This window comes from Mchenga conophoros, linkage group LG3, assembly GCF_057382185.1.
Source record: "Mchenga conophoros isolate Kocher_MC1m ecotype Shallow Benthic linkage group LG3, M_conophoros_male_GT1.1, whole genome shotgun sequence".
Classification (NCBI taxonomy): domain Eukaryota; kingdom Metazoa; phylum Chordata; class Actinopteri; order Cichliformes; family Cichlidae; genus Mchenga; species Mchenga conophoros.
Window position 1 is genome coordinate 56,800,976 of NC_140528.1, and position 16,227 is coordinate 56,817,202.

The window sequence follows — 16,227 nt, forward strand, 5'->3', positions numbered from 1 at the left end:
CACATTGTAAATGACTTTTGCAAAAGAATTTCTTTTATTCATGTATTAATCGCATTATTATAAAAACAAACAATATCCTGCTCACTCTTCTGTTAATCTTCTTCTCCACTGATGCCTTACAAAAGCCGAAGCTATTGTTGCCTATCTGTACTTCAACATCATTAGTGAAAGGTCAAAATCACTGACCATGAGAGACGTGAGACCGTCTCTGGAAGGCTCTGATTCTTCTATTGAAGTTGGACTTGAAGTGGATTGGACTTGAGAGTTTTATTTCTTGAACATCTGTAAATTGTATTCAACAGATATTAACTGAAATGGAACTAGGGCAAGAGCATAGTCTCATGTAACACACACTCGTGTTACATTTGTACCACAAGGTAACCAAGTAAGTTATTACAAAGATATTCCTATTTACAACGATGGGCTAGGGAAAGGTAGAAATGAGAGTATTTAAAAAGAAGTATCAAAAGTTAACCCTGTATTCCTGAGAATTCTTTTAGAATGTTTCGAATTCACAAGAGCTATTTTAGGATTTTTGAGAGTTCTATTAGAATGTTCCAGATTCCTGAGAATCCTTTTAGGATGTTCCAAATTCCTCCAAATAATTCTCAATGACACATTGCAACACCAAGTTTTATTATAGTCACACATTGCAATAGAGTTTTCTGGGTAATTGACCAAGTCTGGTGGCATTACCTCCAAAGCTTATAGAAGTTTCTGCTAACAGCAGCTACATTGTCAGGAACAGCACCTACCAACAGATATCCTCAACAGCTCACCTCACTATCATAACCGAGCAATATTATTGTCAAATGTTGATGTTATTCACCTACAAAAACTCCTGGCTGTCCGTTGCTGTCATGGGGTGCGGAGGGTTAAATAGCAGCGCACATCTGAAAATAGCTTAACATACTCATGGTCCCTTTGTGGTTGTATAATACCTTGGTGCCACTGGATTTCAGCATGTCTCTCACACTCATACTGGTAACAGATGGTATCTCAGGATGTTTGAGGGAAGCATTCACACACAAAGGACCCAGAGTGGGGGGAGGAGTCTTTTGTCTCCTTCTCCACTGTAAGAGGTGGCAAGGGAGTGTGAAACTTTCTTTGGGGGTGGGGGTACCAAAGGTGTGAAAACAGCTGTGTACTGCCTTTAGTTCCTGTAAGAGGTATGTAACTGAAGGCCATGCTAGACTCAGTTAGGGACTCTGCCCATCGTCTGCCCCGCAATGATGCATTCCTTCACCAAGCTTGGCTTCTGTTCTTGTTATCATTAAAGAATGTTAGCTACCACTGACCGCTTGTCTGGAGGCTTTATTGAATGGAAAACTTGCACAACACCTAACATCACCCTGGTTTGGAAGAATTGCTCTTGATGAGATTCCTGCTTGATTGTACTTGACAGACATTCTGTAACAGATTTGAGTTCCACTGCAGCCCTTACAATTTATTGGTAGGGGATGGAAGAAACACGAAAAGAACCTGAAGACTATGGCAGCAGTGGGATTCGAACCCACGCCTCCGAAGAGACTGGAGCCTAAATCCAGCACCTTAGACCGCTCGGTCATGCTACCATTGCGAGAGAGGACCTCATCGCAAAAATCTAGACAGTAAAACTTGAAAAAGTGCAGCACAAAATAGGAGCTCAGAACATTCAGTGATGCTCTTGTTGTTGTAGAAAAACATGTTTAATACTTTTTGGACACAAAAACATCTGCCTGTCCTGGTTAAAACCTGTTCATCAACCCTGATTAACAATGGGCTCTTGGCTCAGTTTCATCATTGTCCATATGCAACTTGTCATAAGCACTGATCAACAGGCAGGATCACCATTCACAGAGAGTCAAGGAACGGTTGCAATCACAGCATTGTAAGATGGCAAAAGACGTACCCTTAATGCACCCACCCTTGTTTCAAAGAAGCTCATTTGATTTTCACATAAACAGCCACCTTGACTCTACTGATTCCATCTATTTTGGGAACCAGTAGTCTGAGATATTGATGATATAGTACTGTAATGTCTTTAGATGAGATGGAGTCTGATTATTGAAGATGTGAAGAGAATAAATTTTCAGTGAGCCAATTAAGAGAAGTCAGGATTGGAGAATTGGCCATCTTTTCTTTAGTCTGTACCACTATTACTGCAAATAAATTTGACCAACATAAACAGAAAACAAAAATCAACATAGGAAAATAAAGCAATACTCAACTAAAGCCCACATGAGAAAAAAAGCCTCCTGGGAGGGGTCACTTTGTCAAGCCTCTTGGTTGCCCAAAACAAAGCGTAACCTGATACACTCCATTTCTCCTCTCACAGTGAAACAGTTTTTCAATTACCTTGACATACAAAAACACTCCAAGGACAAACAATGAATCACGAAAAACTCTGCTGTTCAGTCTGTCTGGATCTACTGAAGGATCCAGTGACTATTTCTTGTGGACACAACTACTGTATGAGCTGTATTAAAGTCCACTGGAATAATGAGGATCCAAAAGGAATCTACAGCTGTCCTCAGTGCAGAAAAATCTTCATCCCGAGGCCTGCTCTTGTGAAAAACAGCATGTTAGCAGAGTTAGTAGAGGACTCTAAGATACCTGGAATCCAACCTGTTTCAGCTGATCTCTGCTATGCTGGACCTGAAGATGTTTCCTGTGATGTCTGCACTGAAAAGAAGCTGAAAGCAGTGAAGTCCTGTCTGGTATGTTTGGTTTCTTACTGTGAGCAACACCTCCAGCCTCACTATAACTCTGCCTTTGACAAACACAAGCTGGTCAAACCATCGAACAGGCTCAAAGGGAACATCTGTTCAACTCATAATGAGATGATGAAGATGTTCTGCCGTACTGATCAAAAATGTATCTGCTATCTCTGCTGTGTGAATGAACATAAACGCCACAACACAATTGAAATGCAAAAAGAATTTGAGGTGATTTTGCAAATTGTTCACCGGAGAATTCAGACCAAAGAAACAGAAGTGAACGTGCTTGGGAAGGAAATCGAGGACATTCTGCAATCTTCTGATAGCGCTGAGAAGGACATTGAGACAATCATCAATGAGCTGGTGAGTTTCATTAAAAAGAAAGGCTCAATCTAATGCTTCTTGGCGACAGTTCACTCCCTGGTGGAGATTTATCAGCCCTAGGATCAGGAACACAATTAAAATCACCTCCCAACACCAAATATGGGGAAGCTATGGCTGAAACATGGGTTAAGAGATTGGGGAAAAAAGAGACATCTTCTGAATTTGGACCATAAACACATCCTATAAAAACAGATTCTCTAAATAAGAAACCAGATATAAGAATGTAGCGTCCTTCCTTATCTTTTATGACTTTTTCTGTGGTTAGAGGCAAATTGCTATGGATAAGGATGGCTACTCCTCTGCTTTTTGTGTTATATGATGAGTAAAAAACTTGGCCAACCCAATTTCTTTTAAGTTTTGAGTGTTCCAAATCATTTAAATGAGTTTCTGAAAGTAAGGCAATTTGTATTTTTTCCTTTTTCAAGAATGAAAGAAGTTTTTGTCTTTTAACAACATTATTCAGCCCTTTAACATTTAAAGAAATTATTTTAAGGTCAGTCATATCAGCTCAGTCTCTTTTGTTATAGTTTCTTTCCCCCCTCTATTAAAACATGATGTGTGGGAAACCATTTCTCGGAATGCGCAACTGCAAATAAGCAAACAGATGTTTCCATAAAAGGGAAAGGTAATTTTAGATACATTATATAGACACAAACATGAAAAAATAAATGAATAAATAAACAACAGAAACAATAGCCACGCATATTAATGATAAAAAAAAAAAAAGGAAAAAGACAACCCCTAAAACCCCCCTTCCCTCCCCCCAAAAAACGATCCTACAGTCCATCAAAAAAGAAAACTTGGTCTCATGAAACCGATCAAAAGTCACTGACAGGGAGGCAAAAAGGGAAAAAAAAGAAACAAAACTTCCTCTCCAAACTCCCGCATGCCACCGAGAGAACCAGCCAATCTCATTTATATTTCTGAGTTAAACATGTTTTACTTTATAAAGTTTGTAAGAAAAACAAATAAGAAGGGACGGGACAGTTAAATCATTCCTTAATAAGAGTACAACTTCCAGTTCCAATATACCTTAACATGGACTGGGTATCCTTAAATTAAGAGTATGTCTAATATTTAAGTGCCGTAATAGAACTGATCATATTCAATCAATTGCTGTCGGTGTTCAATTTAACTCAAATTGTTCAAAAAAGCAAGAGCATCTTCAGATTTACGGAAGGAGTAATTTTCCCCTCCGTGAGAAAAGTTAAGTGTAGCAGGATAGCGCATATAAAAGCGCATATTTTTCTGGATTAGTTTTTGGCACACTCCGTTAAACGCACGTCGCATCTCTTTTACTCCTGTTGCCAAATCTTGTCGAATATGAATGATCTGTCCATCATAAGTCAGGGGGCCATTATCTTTAGCTGCAGTGAGGATCCTAATCTTGTCTACCGGATTATGCACCTTAATAATCATTGCACGAGGGTGATTAGGTCTTGATATTCCAATGGACCGATGGGCTCTGTCGATTTTGATTTTCCCCTGTTTTTAATGTAAATGACCCCTGTCAGAGTGTAATGACCTAATAGTTGTGCGAATTTAGAATTTTAAGTGACTGTCCTATTCTGCTCTGGGGAACAGGGCAGTGGCGACGTGATAGCAACTTCCTGAACTCAGTTGGTTACTCGTATGATTAATGTCTTTTCCTGTCATCTACTTAATCACTTACTGAATAAATACTGTATATATAAACAAATACAAAAACATAAACACTTTGCTACCTATGTAAAGAAATCGAAATAATAAAGATGACTAATTATGCATAATACATAGAGTACTATATTTATTGTGTGTTCACTTCATGAATTTGGTGACTGCTGCTGTAGAAAAAGCTCCAAAAGACCACGGATTTTGGCAGGACCCAGAAAGCAATGTTACACAACAGATCATAAGTAAGTGTGTTTATTTTTCAACAAAAGGAAAGAGGCATGTAGAGCCAGGATCAGGGCAGTCATAACATATTTAACAAGCAAATAGGGATTGTTTGTAAAGAAGGAGGGGGAAAAAATTAGTCAGAACAGGAATGGCAGGGAGAACATAAATTGCGAGACGAAATCCGGGGAGTGTGTCAGTGGTCACCGATCGATGATCAGTGGTCACTGATTAAAAGTCTTTGATCTGTGGTTGTTGATCAATGGTCATGACAATTTGAATATTAACAAGAAACTGACCTCACAGGCCATTGTTCACCAGTGGTGCTAGTTTCAGTCATTGTGCAAAGGTACTGTTTATAAAGTTGGGGAAACCTGCAGTCAGGTGAGACTGAAAAAATCACATGTATGATTTTTCCAAGCCCGGTTCGAGCTCCGGCTTGGACAGTCTCGGTCGTTGTGTCCTTGGGCAAGACTCTTCACCCGTTGCCTACTGGTGGTGGTCAGAGGGCCCGGTGGCGCCAGTGTCTGGCAGCCTCGCCTCTATCAGTGTGCCCCAGGGTGGCTGTGGCTACAATGTAGCTGCCATCACCAGTGTGTGAATGTGTGCATGGATGACTGGATATGTAAAGTGCTTTGGGGTCCTTAGGGACAAGTAAAGCGCTATATAAATACAGGCCATTTACCATTTACCATTATTTCTCAACTGAGAGGAGGTGACCTTCTGAAATCCCATGATTTCCTTAAACACAGTGTAACCCAGTACATATCACCTTCTCCTCTCACAGTGATAATGTTTGGCATGCATTTTGCAGACAAAAATTGACACCCAGGCTACAAAATGGATCAAGAGAAACTCTGCAAATCAAATCCCAGCAGAAAAATGAAAGGTGTCGAGTTATAATGCTTCAGAAGAAGCTGGAGTAGGAGGTCTCTGAGCTGAAGAAGACGGACAAGGAGCTAAAGCAGCAACATGGAATTTCTACTCAGCTACTCCCTGCTTTTCAAACTTAACAATTATACAGACTCACCAAACTTCAAAATGTGTCCAGTTAAACACTCTGAAAATCTGAAAACAGCAGCGCTAGAAGGCATCTATAAGTTGGAATTTTGACTTAATAACTTTAAATTATGGGTAGTTATGGGGTAAGGGGGATAGGGGTTAGGCTTTTATAGCTATGATAAAACAAACAATGCATATATCTTAGGGTGATGTCACAATGGAGAACACTGCCCCCTTTAGTTAACTACACGTTTATTGGAGTTTAACCAGGTTCTATTTCAGTTTACAGCCCTGTTTTCCCCTCTCCTACTGAAGGTTGTTTGTGAAATACATGTCTGGGTTGGTGGAAGGACAAAGTTAGGGTGAACACGTATTATATTCAGCAGACTCGTCTGTCTCGACGAGTTTATCGGTTGGCTATCAATGTAGCGGTTGAAGAGTCCGTGAAAAGACTACAAGGAATCCCAGAATGCACCTCACGTGCGTCCGCTGAAATGGAGACAAAGTGTCCTCGTGCGGAACTTTAGACGAGTTCTTAAAATCTTCTATCTCTCGTTACAGAATTATCGAATTGACTTTTTTTCATGGAGATAAAATAGCATTAAGACATAATATAAAACACAAAGTTATAATTTTCAAAACCTGTATGTCTGTTAATCTCACGGTTGAAGCCAGCTTTACCGGGTGGGTAACACGGAATGTTGACAGTGTGACGCCAGACTCGGGCAGTAGAAGCCGCTCTCTGTGTTCAGAATTTGTCTTATATTTCAGCTCCATCTAAACATTTGGATTTCAGCCAACCTAAATGAGTTTCAGGGGTGACAGCGATGATGACGACAGCTGCAGTAAACGAAGAGTCGCGTATGTTTACGGTCCGGAGTACATCCAGACCTGCGACACTTTATCCAAAGTGCCAAACCGGGTGAGTTGAACTGAATGAGAGGCGTTACAGAGCTAGTTAGGTAGCAGCCTTTTCCTAATCTGGAAAACGATATCCTTGTCTTTACCTCTGTTACCAGGCGAGTATGGTCCACTCACTGATAGAAGCCTATGGACTGCTTCAACACATGAGGTGAGCTGCTGGTGTTTGCACCGAGAGAGAACACAGTTGGTATTGTTTTTGTCAGTGAGCAGGAGAGGATGTACAAAAGACACACTGTGCAAGATGAAGGTGGGTGGATCAATCCAAATATCAATAGTATCGCTACCAAAGCTAGTATAAACATTTGCATTGTTGCACAGGAGTAGTGGGAGAGGATCAGCGATTTATAACTAATGATTAAAGCAGCAGAGTGCTGTATAAACACACTGAGAGTGAAAACAGGTGAGTAAAGAAGAAACATTTAGTCTGTCAGGAGAAGCCCCAATCACCCTTGGCCTATTGCAGCATAACTAAAGCAGGATTCAGGGAATTATTAAGATGTTGGTCAAAACTGGGAACACTGTCCAAAATGATGCCAAAATTTCTGACTTGCTCACTGTGAGAAAGGGATGATAACAAAAACCTCCTGAGACAAAAGTTTTACTATTGCTCGGCTGGTAGGTGGCAGAGATAGTGACAGTCTGCTAGCAACAAAAGAAATCACTAGGAGGTTTCTGGTGCAGCATCTTCTTTCACCCAGCGAGAGCCAACAACCTCCGTAGTAACCACTGGTTGTGTCACATCTACTATGGTGGACAGCCCTAAAAACAATGTACGTGTGAAGGACAAATAAAACTTGTGTTCTTTCATTTATAGTCATTTACAAATGATGTTACCGGTTTAGCTCAGTGCATTAAGTGGGCGAACACATGCCGTACAGCTAAGAGTGGCTAGTCCGAGTTCGAGTCCAACCCGTGGCCCTGCCTGTTTTACCCCTTCTCTGTCTGCTCCTGCTTTCCTGTCCACTGTGTCTATCAAATAAAGCTGAAAAATCCCCTAAATTCCACTTTTTCAGGTAAACACTTATATTTAATATAATTATATAAAGTTTCTCTTTTTACCTTGATAACTGTTATTTTTAACTCAATTTCTTATGTCTGTTTGTCACTGCAGTGTCTCTGCTGTTAAATCACTCTTTCTCTCTACTCTCTCCAGCATTGTCAAACCCCACGTGGCCACTATAGAGGAAATGGCCAAATTCCACACTGATTCCTACCTGGAGCATCTCCACAAGATCAGCCAGGATGGAGACAACGATGACCCCCAGTCGGCTGACTATGGCCTGGGTGAGCAAAACAAATTGCTACCTTTTTATTATTTAATCTTTAATGTGTTAAACGCACACACTTTCAGTGCAGTATGGTGTCATTGGGTTTCTGGTTTAAAGCACAGCTGCCTTTTTCCTGTATGACTAACGTGATGAAGGGGTTAATTGATCATTACCTGCAATATTAAAGCAGCTGTAGTACAAAAATGGAAATAAAGGGGTTAAAATGATTTCACCAGTAGATGGCGATGTAACACTGCACTTAATAACACTGACAGCGATCATAAATGTTCTCCTCAAATAACATTTTTTTTCTTTTGTTTGAGACACAAGTGCTTAAAAAAAATCTAAGGGTATGTTTGTTGATCTTGTCCCACTCCTAGGATCCCACTGTTGTTTGTTGTTCTTGGATGGGTTGTATGTTAGTCCATCCTTTTCCGAAGTTTACATTTCTAACTTTAGACTAAGCTTCAAGTTCACTCTGCTTGTTTTTGTTCCATGACATTCCCTTATCCTTTATCTTTCTCTCACCCTCTCTTTTTTAACTCAGTAAAGTTCTCATTCAAGGACTTGAGTTACCCTTCAGACTTCAGTGCGGTTTAAGGCGCAAATATCAGGCAAAGTTTTGTGCTTTTGTGTGTCGTCGTAAAATCCACTGCATGCATGCATGTACCGCGAAGCATTATATTAGGTGCCTGTTGAAGTAACTCGGTGTTTATTAGTGGCGTTTCAGTGTCACCTCTTACTGGCATGCATCACTAGGGTCACATGTGCTGCAGACCTAACCATATCCAGTTAAGACACCGCAAAGTGACCAATCAGTTCCTTGGAAAATAGTGTTACGATTCCTGGAAAAGCTGGTCATATGAGACTGATAAGCCCTCGATTAACTTATCGAGTTGATAACCATCTGCATGTGACTTTTGACAGGAGCAGACACTTCCCCCAACCAGCTGTACGGTGAGGGGAGGAAGATGGGGGGGAAAAAGACACACTGTGGAAGAGAGCCACTGGTAGATAATAACTAATGATTAAATACAGAGTGGTGTATAAACACATAGTGAGTAAAGAAGAAACACAGTGCATTGTGGGAATACCCCAGCAGCCTTGGCCTATTGCAGGGTAACTAAGAGAGGATTCACCTGATCCAGCTCTAACTATAACCTTTATCAAAAAGGAAAGCTTTAAGTTTATCCTAGCTGTCAGATCCCTGACAAATTAACATGCGTACTGCGAATTGGTTTTGCCTTTTTTTTTTTTAAAAGTATTTATTTTTTAAATCCCTCATCTTCCTCTCGCCTGCTGTATTTTGTCCCTCCAGGCTATGACTGTCCAGTGGTCGAGGGCATATTTGACTATGCAGCAGGAGTGGGGGGTGCTACGCTGACGGCAGCTCAGACTCTGTTGGACCAAAAGTGTGACGTGGCCATCAACTGGGCAGGAGGGTGGCACCACGCCAAGAAGTAGGCTAACACACTTTAGTGTGCTGTGACCTTCCTGTGTGCTGCATTACATGTGCATATAGTGTCTCCCAGCAGGCTGTCCTCCTGACCCATGCCCTCCTTCTGCACCTAAACCAGCTTTAGACGAGCACTTGTTCAGTCAGTACTTGTCAGTTTAAGAACAGAGACAGTGTTTGGTGGATAATGTGACTTTATTTATCCACTCAGAACAAAATCTTTTGGCTATGTCCTTTTAATCGTATCTGTAGACAGTAATAGCCCATTAATGTGTGCCGATGTGATGTAATCGCACTGTTGTCTCCCCCTGTGACAGTCACATAAATGCCCGTGAAGGCAGACTTGCAGTTGGATTATTTGTCACTCATGAGGGTGAGAACGGCGAGCATAAATAGAGCCCCAAGCAGCCAGTTTCCCCTCTCCACTCAAAGATCTACTGTAGGAATCACTGTTTAGATAAACTATATCTGCATAAACCTTTAGAGACATTACACACTGGTCACCGAACAGTCGTTGTTGTGCTTATGTCAGTCACTCTGGCTTAACTGATCCAGCTGTGATCCGGTGTTTCAGGGCTAGACTCAGAATTTGTTAAACCATCAATTTCCATCAGTTACATCAAATAGCCTGAAGAGGGTGCTCTTGACAAAGCAGTACATTTCAAACGTGGCGCTTCATCTTCATCTCTCTTATCGTCCAGGGATGAGGCTTCAGGCTTCTGTTACGTGAACGATGCCGTGCTGGGAATCCTCAGACTGAGAGAGAAATACGAAAGAGTCCTTTATGTGGACGTTGACCTGCATCATGGAGACGGTGCACACCAAACCGTGACTTTTGCACAATTTAAAATAAGCGTCTTTTACATTTTGTCATCCTCACAGCAGTTTTTTTGGTTCCAGGTTTTAAAAGCTCTTTCCTCCCCTTTGGTCTCTGCAGGTGTTGAAGATGCCTTCAGCTTCACATCCAAAGTTATGACCGTTTCACTGCACAAGTTCTCGCCCGGGTTCTTCCCAGGTCAGGCAATACAGTGAGCTTAACCACGGCATGCTTTAATATGCCAATTTGAATCATGAGACCGTGTTGGATAAGTTTGTGCTTGCTTAGGTACGGGTGACCTGTGTGACACCGGGCTGGGTAAAGGCCGCTGGTACGCTGTGAACGTCCCGCTGGAGGACGGCATCAAGGACGACAGATACTACCAGGTTTTTACCAGGTACACACACAGAGAAACTGTAGCGCTGTCCTCCTATATAACTCCAACAGATCAGAGGTCAGTGTCATCCATTGATGAGTGCTATGGAGCATGTGCAAGTTCAGCATTTTATCAGGGACACTTTAGCAGGGAAATCCTTCCATTGTGAGGCTTAAACTGGGGATTTTCTAGTTGAAGGAGTTTCTCTGTGCTGAGCACTCAATGCAAATGTGTCGCCTCTAAAAGGAAATAAAGGGCTAAAACCCCTTGTTTGTTCTCTCTATCTCAGCATCTGTATATCGCAGATTCTGTGATCTTGAACAGGAGGAGCTGAGTTTGTTTCCTCTCAGCTGCTTATAAATCCTTAAAATCTGTATTTGAGCAAAAGAGCAAAAAAAGTGTAGGCGGTGTTTTTTTTCTGGGTTTTTTTGGCAAGCACCAAGCAGCAATCATCTCAGCTCTGTGTGTGACTGCTGGGATCATTCCAGGAGGTTTTTTTTGTTTTGTTTTTTTAATGGAGTGGCACAAGAGTAAGACAGAGGGGTCTCAGTGGAAATCAGACATAAACAGAGTGTAGAAAATTAGCATAGAAAACACTGGATGTGATTTTCAGGCCCATGTGCCCTCACACACGTAATGCTACAGTTACGAAACAGGAATTTAGGCTTTCTTTAGTACAACTCATAAAAACACTTAATTAGTCTAATAACACTAAAGTTACAGCATCAAAATAAACTTACAAATAGTCATTATAAACAATTGAATACACAAGGTTATTGGGTTATAATTATTCATTCTATAATGTTTATGTCAGTTTAATGGTGAGAGATCATTTTATTTGACTATGTGCTGCTTTGTTGGGTTAGCTTTAGTAATGCAGCATCACTGTTATTGTGCAAAAGTCTTGAGTCACCCCTCATTTCTTCATAGTTTACTTCTAAGGAGCATTTCTTGTCAGGCTTTCTGAAAGTCTTTCAATGTTTTTCTTTTATCGGCTGCTTTTTCAGTTATTTTCAGTCTAGTCCATTTTCAGAAGATTGTTTTTTGTTGGTTAAGTCAGTTTAACACTGTACTACGCATCATTCAGGCATAAAAAATGGTAAATGGCCTGTATTTGTATAGCGCTTTACTTAGTCCCTTAGTCCCACAGCCACCCTGGAGTGCACTGAAAGAGGCGAGGCTGCCGGACACTGGCGCCACCGGGCCCTCTGACCACCACCAGTAGGCAACGGGTGAAGTGTCTTGCCCAAGGACACAACGACCAAGACTGTGCGAGCCGGGGCTCAAACCGGCAACCTTCCGATTACAGGACGAACTAACAACTCTTGAGCCACGATAAAGCACATCATTTGTTCCTTCGCCTATGAAAAATGTCAAATATAACAAAGTGATTCCCAGAGAGCTATTAGATTAAAGAATCTTACCATATTTGTGCATTGTGTGCAGTTTCCTCAAAAACAAACTGAGGAAACCTAAAAAAGCATGTAGTACATACAATAGATGAACAGTAACAGTGCAAGTCATGTCCTTAACAAAACAAGACCTGACAAAACCTGGAGAACTGTTCCTGAAAACTGCTTTTTATCCTTGTTGTAATTTCATGGTTGCGGATCAGCCGGCATCTGTGAGCTGATGGTGGTGGAAATTAAAATTGCTCTATTACACAGCGTCGACTTCTAATGGGTGAAACTAAAGTCTTTTCTTGTAAAGTAACTAATGCAAGTGACTGAAAACTTATCCCATCCATCCACTTCCACTTCTCAAGTTCAAGGTCATGTGTGGGTGCAGGGGTCATAGGGCAAAAGGTGGTGTACATCCTGGACAGGTTGCTGGTCTTTCATAGGTTTAACACAGGGAGACAAACACTTGATACCTAACCTAACAAATGCATGGGTTTAGACTGTGAAAGAAAGCTGGAGTACCCAGAGAGAGCTGGGGAGACTGTGCAAACTCCACAAAAAAGACAGCGTAGTGCTCCAGCTCTGTGAAATAATGAGTAAGCTGCATGTAGACTAATACTTCCTTACTTTTATTGGTATAATCACAGGCTACTGCTTTAGCACCTCTAATTGGTGGAAGCAACTGAACAAATTGGGTGTAAGTGTTTTGTTTTAGTGTTCTACACTTACTATAAAGTTATTATTGTTCAGAACGGAATGTACAGGTAAGTCACGTTAGCCATCACTGCTTGAGTGCCAGGAAGGTTTTTGTTGGCTCAAAAGGCCCCTATGGTAGTGACTATGCACATAAGCTCAATTAGTCACAGAAGTCTATACATTTTCCTGAATTGTTTTCTTTTTTGGATGCTTGATAACCAAATGATATGCATCCTCTGCGAGTAACAGAATTCTTTCTTCTTTTTACAGCGTCCTGCAGGAGGTGCGGACACAGTTCAACCCGGAGGCGATAGTGATGCAGCTGGGTGCCGACACAATGGCGGGTGACCCTATGTGCTCCTTCAACATGACCCCTGTTGGGGTGGGCAAGTGTCTGCAGTATGTCCTGCAGTGGCAGCTACCTACGCTCCTGCTGGGCGGAGGTACGCTTCACGTATGTGTTTATTATTCTGACTGATGTTGATGTGTGTGTGTTGGTATATCTCCACGTATGGCTGTATGCGCATGTTTCTCGGAGTGCTGAGGTAGTCCAGATGTAACGGTGTAGTGCGCCTTCTGTTTGTGCGTGTTTGCATTGAATTTCTGAGTCTGTTACTTAAGCACATTTACACACACTGCCCTGTCCCAGACTCCTCAGCCCTTGGCCAGATGATAGCTACTAATTATACAACACAATGAATCCATTTTACTCAACTACAATCCCACCTCTCTTCCTTTCTCTCCCCTCCCGCTCTGCCCTACATACTTTCTCCTCAGTCCATTCCCTCCATCTTTAAACTTTCTCTGTGTCTTCTGTATGTGGGAGGCTTTATAGTTTTTCTTCCAGAGGATTTTGTCATGTTAGCTTCCTTTTTTTTGGTCTGAAGAGCCACACAAAGCTGTATAAATGTGAAAGTACAAATGAGCTCTTATTGCACACACATTCAACTGACCACAAGAATGAGCTGGTTCAGGTCAACAAAAGAATAGACTGTGTACAAAAGCTGCTCATACCCACATGGACAAACATAACTGCTAATCAATGCTAAATAAAAGAATAAATAAGTACTCAGATTTCATGCACTTTGACAGATAAAAAAATTAGAAATCGAAATACTTCAAAACAGCAGCACAAACAGTGCAACTTTAACAAGAAAAAAAACACCCTCCATACATTTGTTCTGTGGCACACTGTAAACATGTTTATGTCAGCTTTTATATGTAAAGTTAACATATAGTATAATATTAGTAGTATTATAGTTTTATATGTATACCGGTAGTTAACATAGGCGTCTTCAGAGATGTCGGCCTCAAGTGGCCATTAGAGAAACTGCAGTTTGGACACATAATTAGAAACAGGGTATTTGATAGGTTAGTTTAGTTTTTTAATCTAAAATTTTCTCCCAGACATGTTTATCCTCTGTGATTTGACATGGGAATCTATGGTTATTTACACCTCAAGTGGCCATTAGAGAAACTGCAGTTTGGACACATAATTAGAAACAGGGTATTTGATAGGTTAGTTTAGTTTTTTAATCTAAAATTTTCTCCCAGACATGTTTTTTTATCCTCTGTGATTTGACATGGGAATCTATGGTTATTTACACCTCAAGTGGCCATGGGAGGAACTGCACTTTTTGGCACTTGTGAGAGTTGGCTTAATTTTTCACTGCTTTGAAGTTGAAGGTTACTGGCATTTTCTCACACTTCATGACTTGGTAACAGGGGCAGATGTAGAGAAATTTTCTTAGGCTGGCATGGAAATCAAATGGCAGGACAAAATCAAAGCCTTTTTTTAAACACATGTGCATGTGTTACGTATGGTAAAAATGATTCAAATGCAAGTATACATGCATTTCATATAAAAATAGTCTGCAGCTTAATTAATTTCTGTAGCCCACATAATGAACCTTTTCAGTTACATAATACATGTGATTTTTTTATGTACTGTATAGCCTGTATAATAAATAAATACATATAAAAGCATTTAGTGGCCTGTCATTAAAATTTAAAAGCTGGTATATACTTTGAAGTCCAAACTTTCAACACAAGCTGAAATAGAGACTCAGCGTGGCTGCAGCTTGTTGCTATGTCAGCTTAATCACATGCCCGTCATCACACAGAGTGTTAATAACACTCACCTTCATTCCACCTTCAAAGTGTTAATGCTATCTTATCTTAATAAACAACACAGTCATATGCAAAACTAGTTTGGCACTAGGGGTGGCAAGAGATCATTTTAGGGTGGCACATGCCACCCCTCTAGATGTGCCCCTGCTTAGTAACCTGATGACAGTGTACGACCTCTTATTGGGGGCATTTTCACATTCTATATTCAGTTTTTACCCCTTAGCCGTTAAATGCTGATCGGGTATCTTCAGCGTAGACACCCAAGTTTGTGATTAAAATAACTAGATAGGTGGCTGAGAACAAAGCGACGCATGATTTTCAAATTCATCCCATACGTGGAACCACTAAAAATCTCAGATAAGTTAGAATCCCAATTACCTTTGCTTCAAGGTCGAGGTCAGAGGTTAGGTTTTCTGAAAATCTTGTGAATATCTCGTGATAACTCAAGAGGGAAATCAGCTAGGATTTTCAAATTATAACCACAGGTACATCTACTAGGAGGCTGAGCTGTAACACTGATGGACGCCGGTACTTTTAATATAGTAGGTACTGTATGTGACACATTGTGGTTAATTGAATCAGTAGGTTTAATAGCTGTTCTTAATTGTGTCAAATATTTTACTGTTAGGTAATGCCTGAGACACCATGTTATATTTTCCCGTCTGTTTGTTGCTGGGTTAGTGGAGATCTTTTCTGACTCCTGCCAAGGAAACATGTTGCTTCACAGATGATTTATGTTTTGAATTATGTAAGACATGGTTCTGTTTGGATATCATTGTCATTGGTCGTAGTCATGTGACCTATCACAGGTGATTTAAGATGGCGTCGCCCTGTGTTTCGTTGTGTGACGAGGAGCAGGTGTGCTCAAAATGTCATATGTCATGAAATTGGAGTTCTGCAGCATGCAAACTTATTTTTCTTTTTTCTTTTAAAAGCTTACTGTGGCCTCAGGAAAAAACAAATTTTTGGCCACAACCAAACTCGTTCACAAATACAAATAAGTTTGGGGATGAACTGATTAGATTTCGGATGCTAAATGGTAAAGCTCACAGCGACTTTACATGATCCATCACTCAAAAAACAATAACTCTTGTGATATCTACATACAGCCCCCAAACATCAATATAGCAAAGGAAACTAACAGTTGCTCAAAATGGATTTCCCCACTCGTTTAACTTAATAGAGTATATATATTTTATA

At 40.7% G+C, this 16,227-nt stretch overlaps 1 protein-coding gene and 1 non-coding gene across 4 annotated transcripts in view; one reads left to right on the forward strand and one right to left on the reverse strand.

Moving 5' to 3' along the window:
- Positions 1-1,492: 1,492 nt before the first annotated feature.
- Positions 1,493-1,574, reverse strand: trnal-uag (transfer RNA leucine (anticodon UAG)). Its single transcript has one exon. It is a non-coding gene; the product is annotated as a tRNA-Leu (tRNA).
- A 4,878-nt stretch (positions 1,575-6,452) lies between these two features.
- Positions 6,453-16,227, forward strand: part of hdac8 (histone deacetylase 8) — a 37,680-nt gene continuing 27,905 nt past the window's right edge. The window contains exons 1-9 of one of the 3 annotated variants that reach the window (XM_085263954.1): positions 6,453-6,644; positions 6,757-6,882; positions 6,980-7,032; positions 8,038-8,168; positions 9,471-9,612; positions 10,310-10,422; positions 10,546-10,623; positions 10,714-10,822; positions 13,168-13,340. In XM_085263954.1, the coding sequence (XP_085120080.1) occupies positions 6,766-6,882; positions 6,980-7,032; positions 8,038-8,168; positions 9,471-9,612; positions 10,310-10,422; positions 10,546-10,623; positions 10,714-10,822; positions 13,168-13,340 (916 nt within the window). In that variant the 5' untranslated portion in view covers positions 6,453-6,644; positions 6,757-6,765. The other 2 variants (XM_085263958.1, XM_085263968.1) reach the window with 2 other exon arrangements.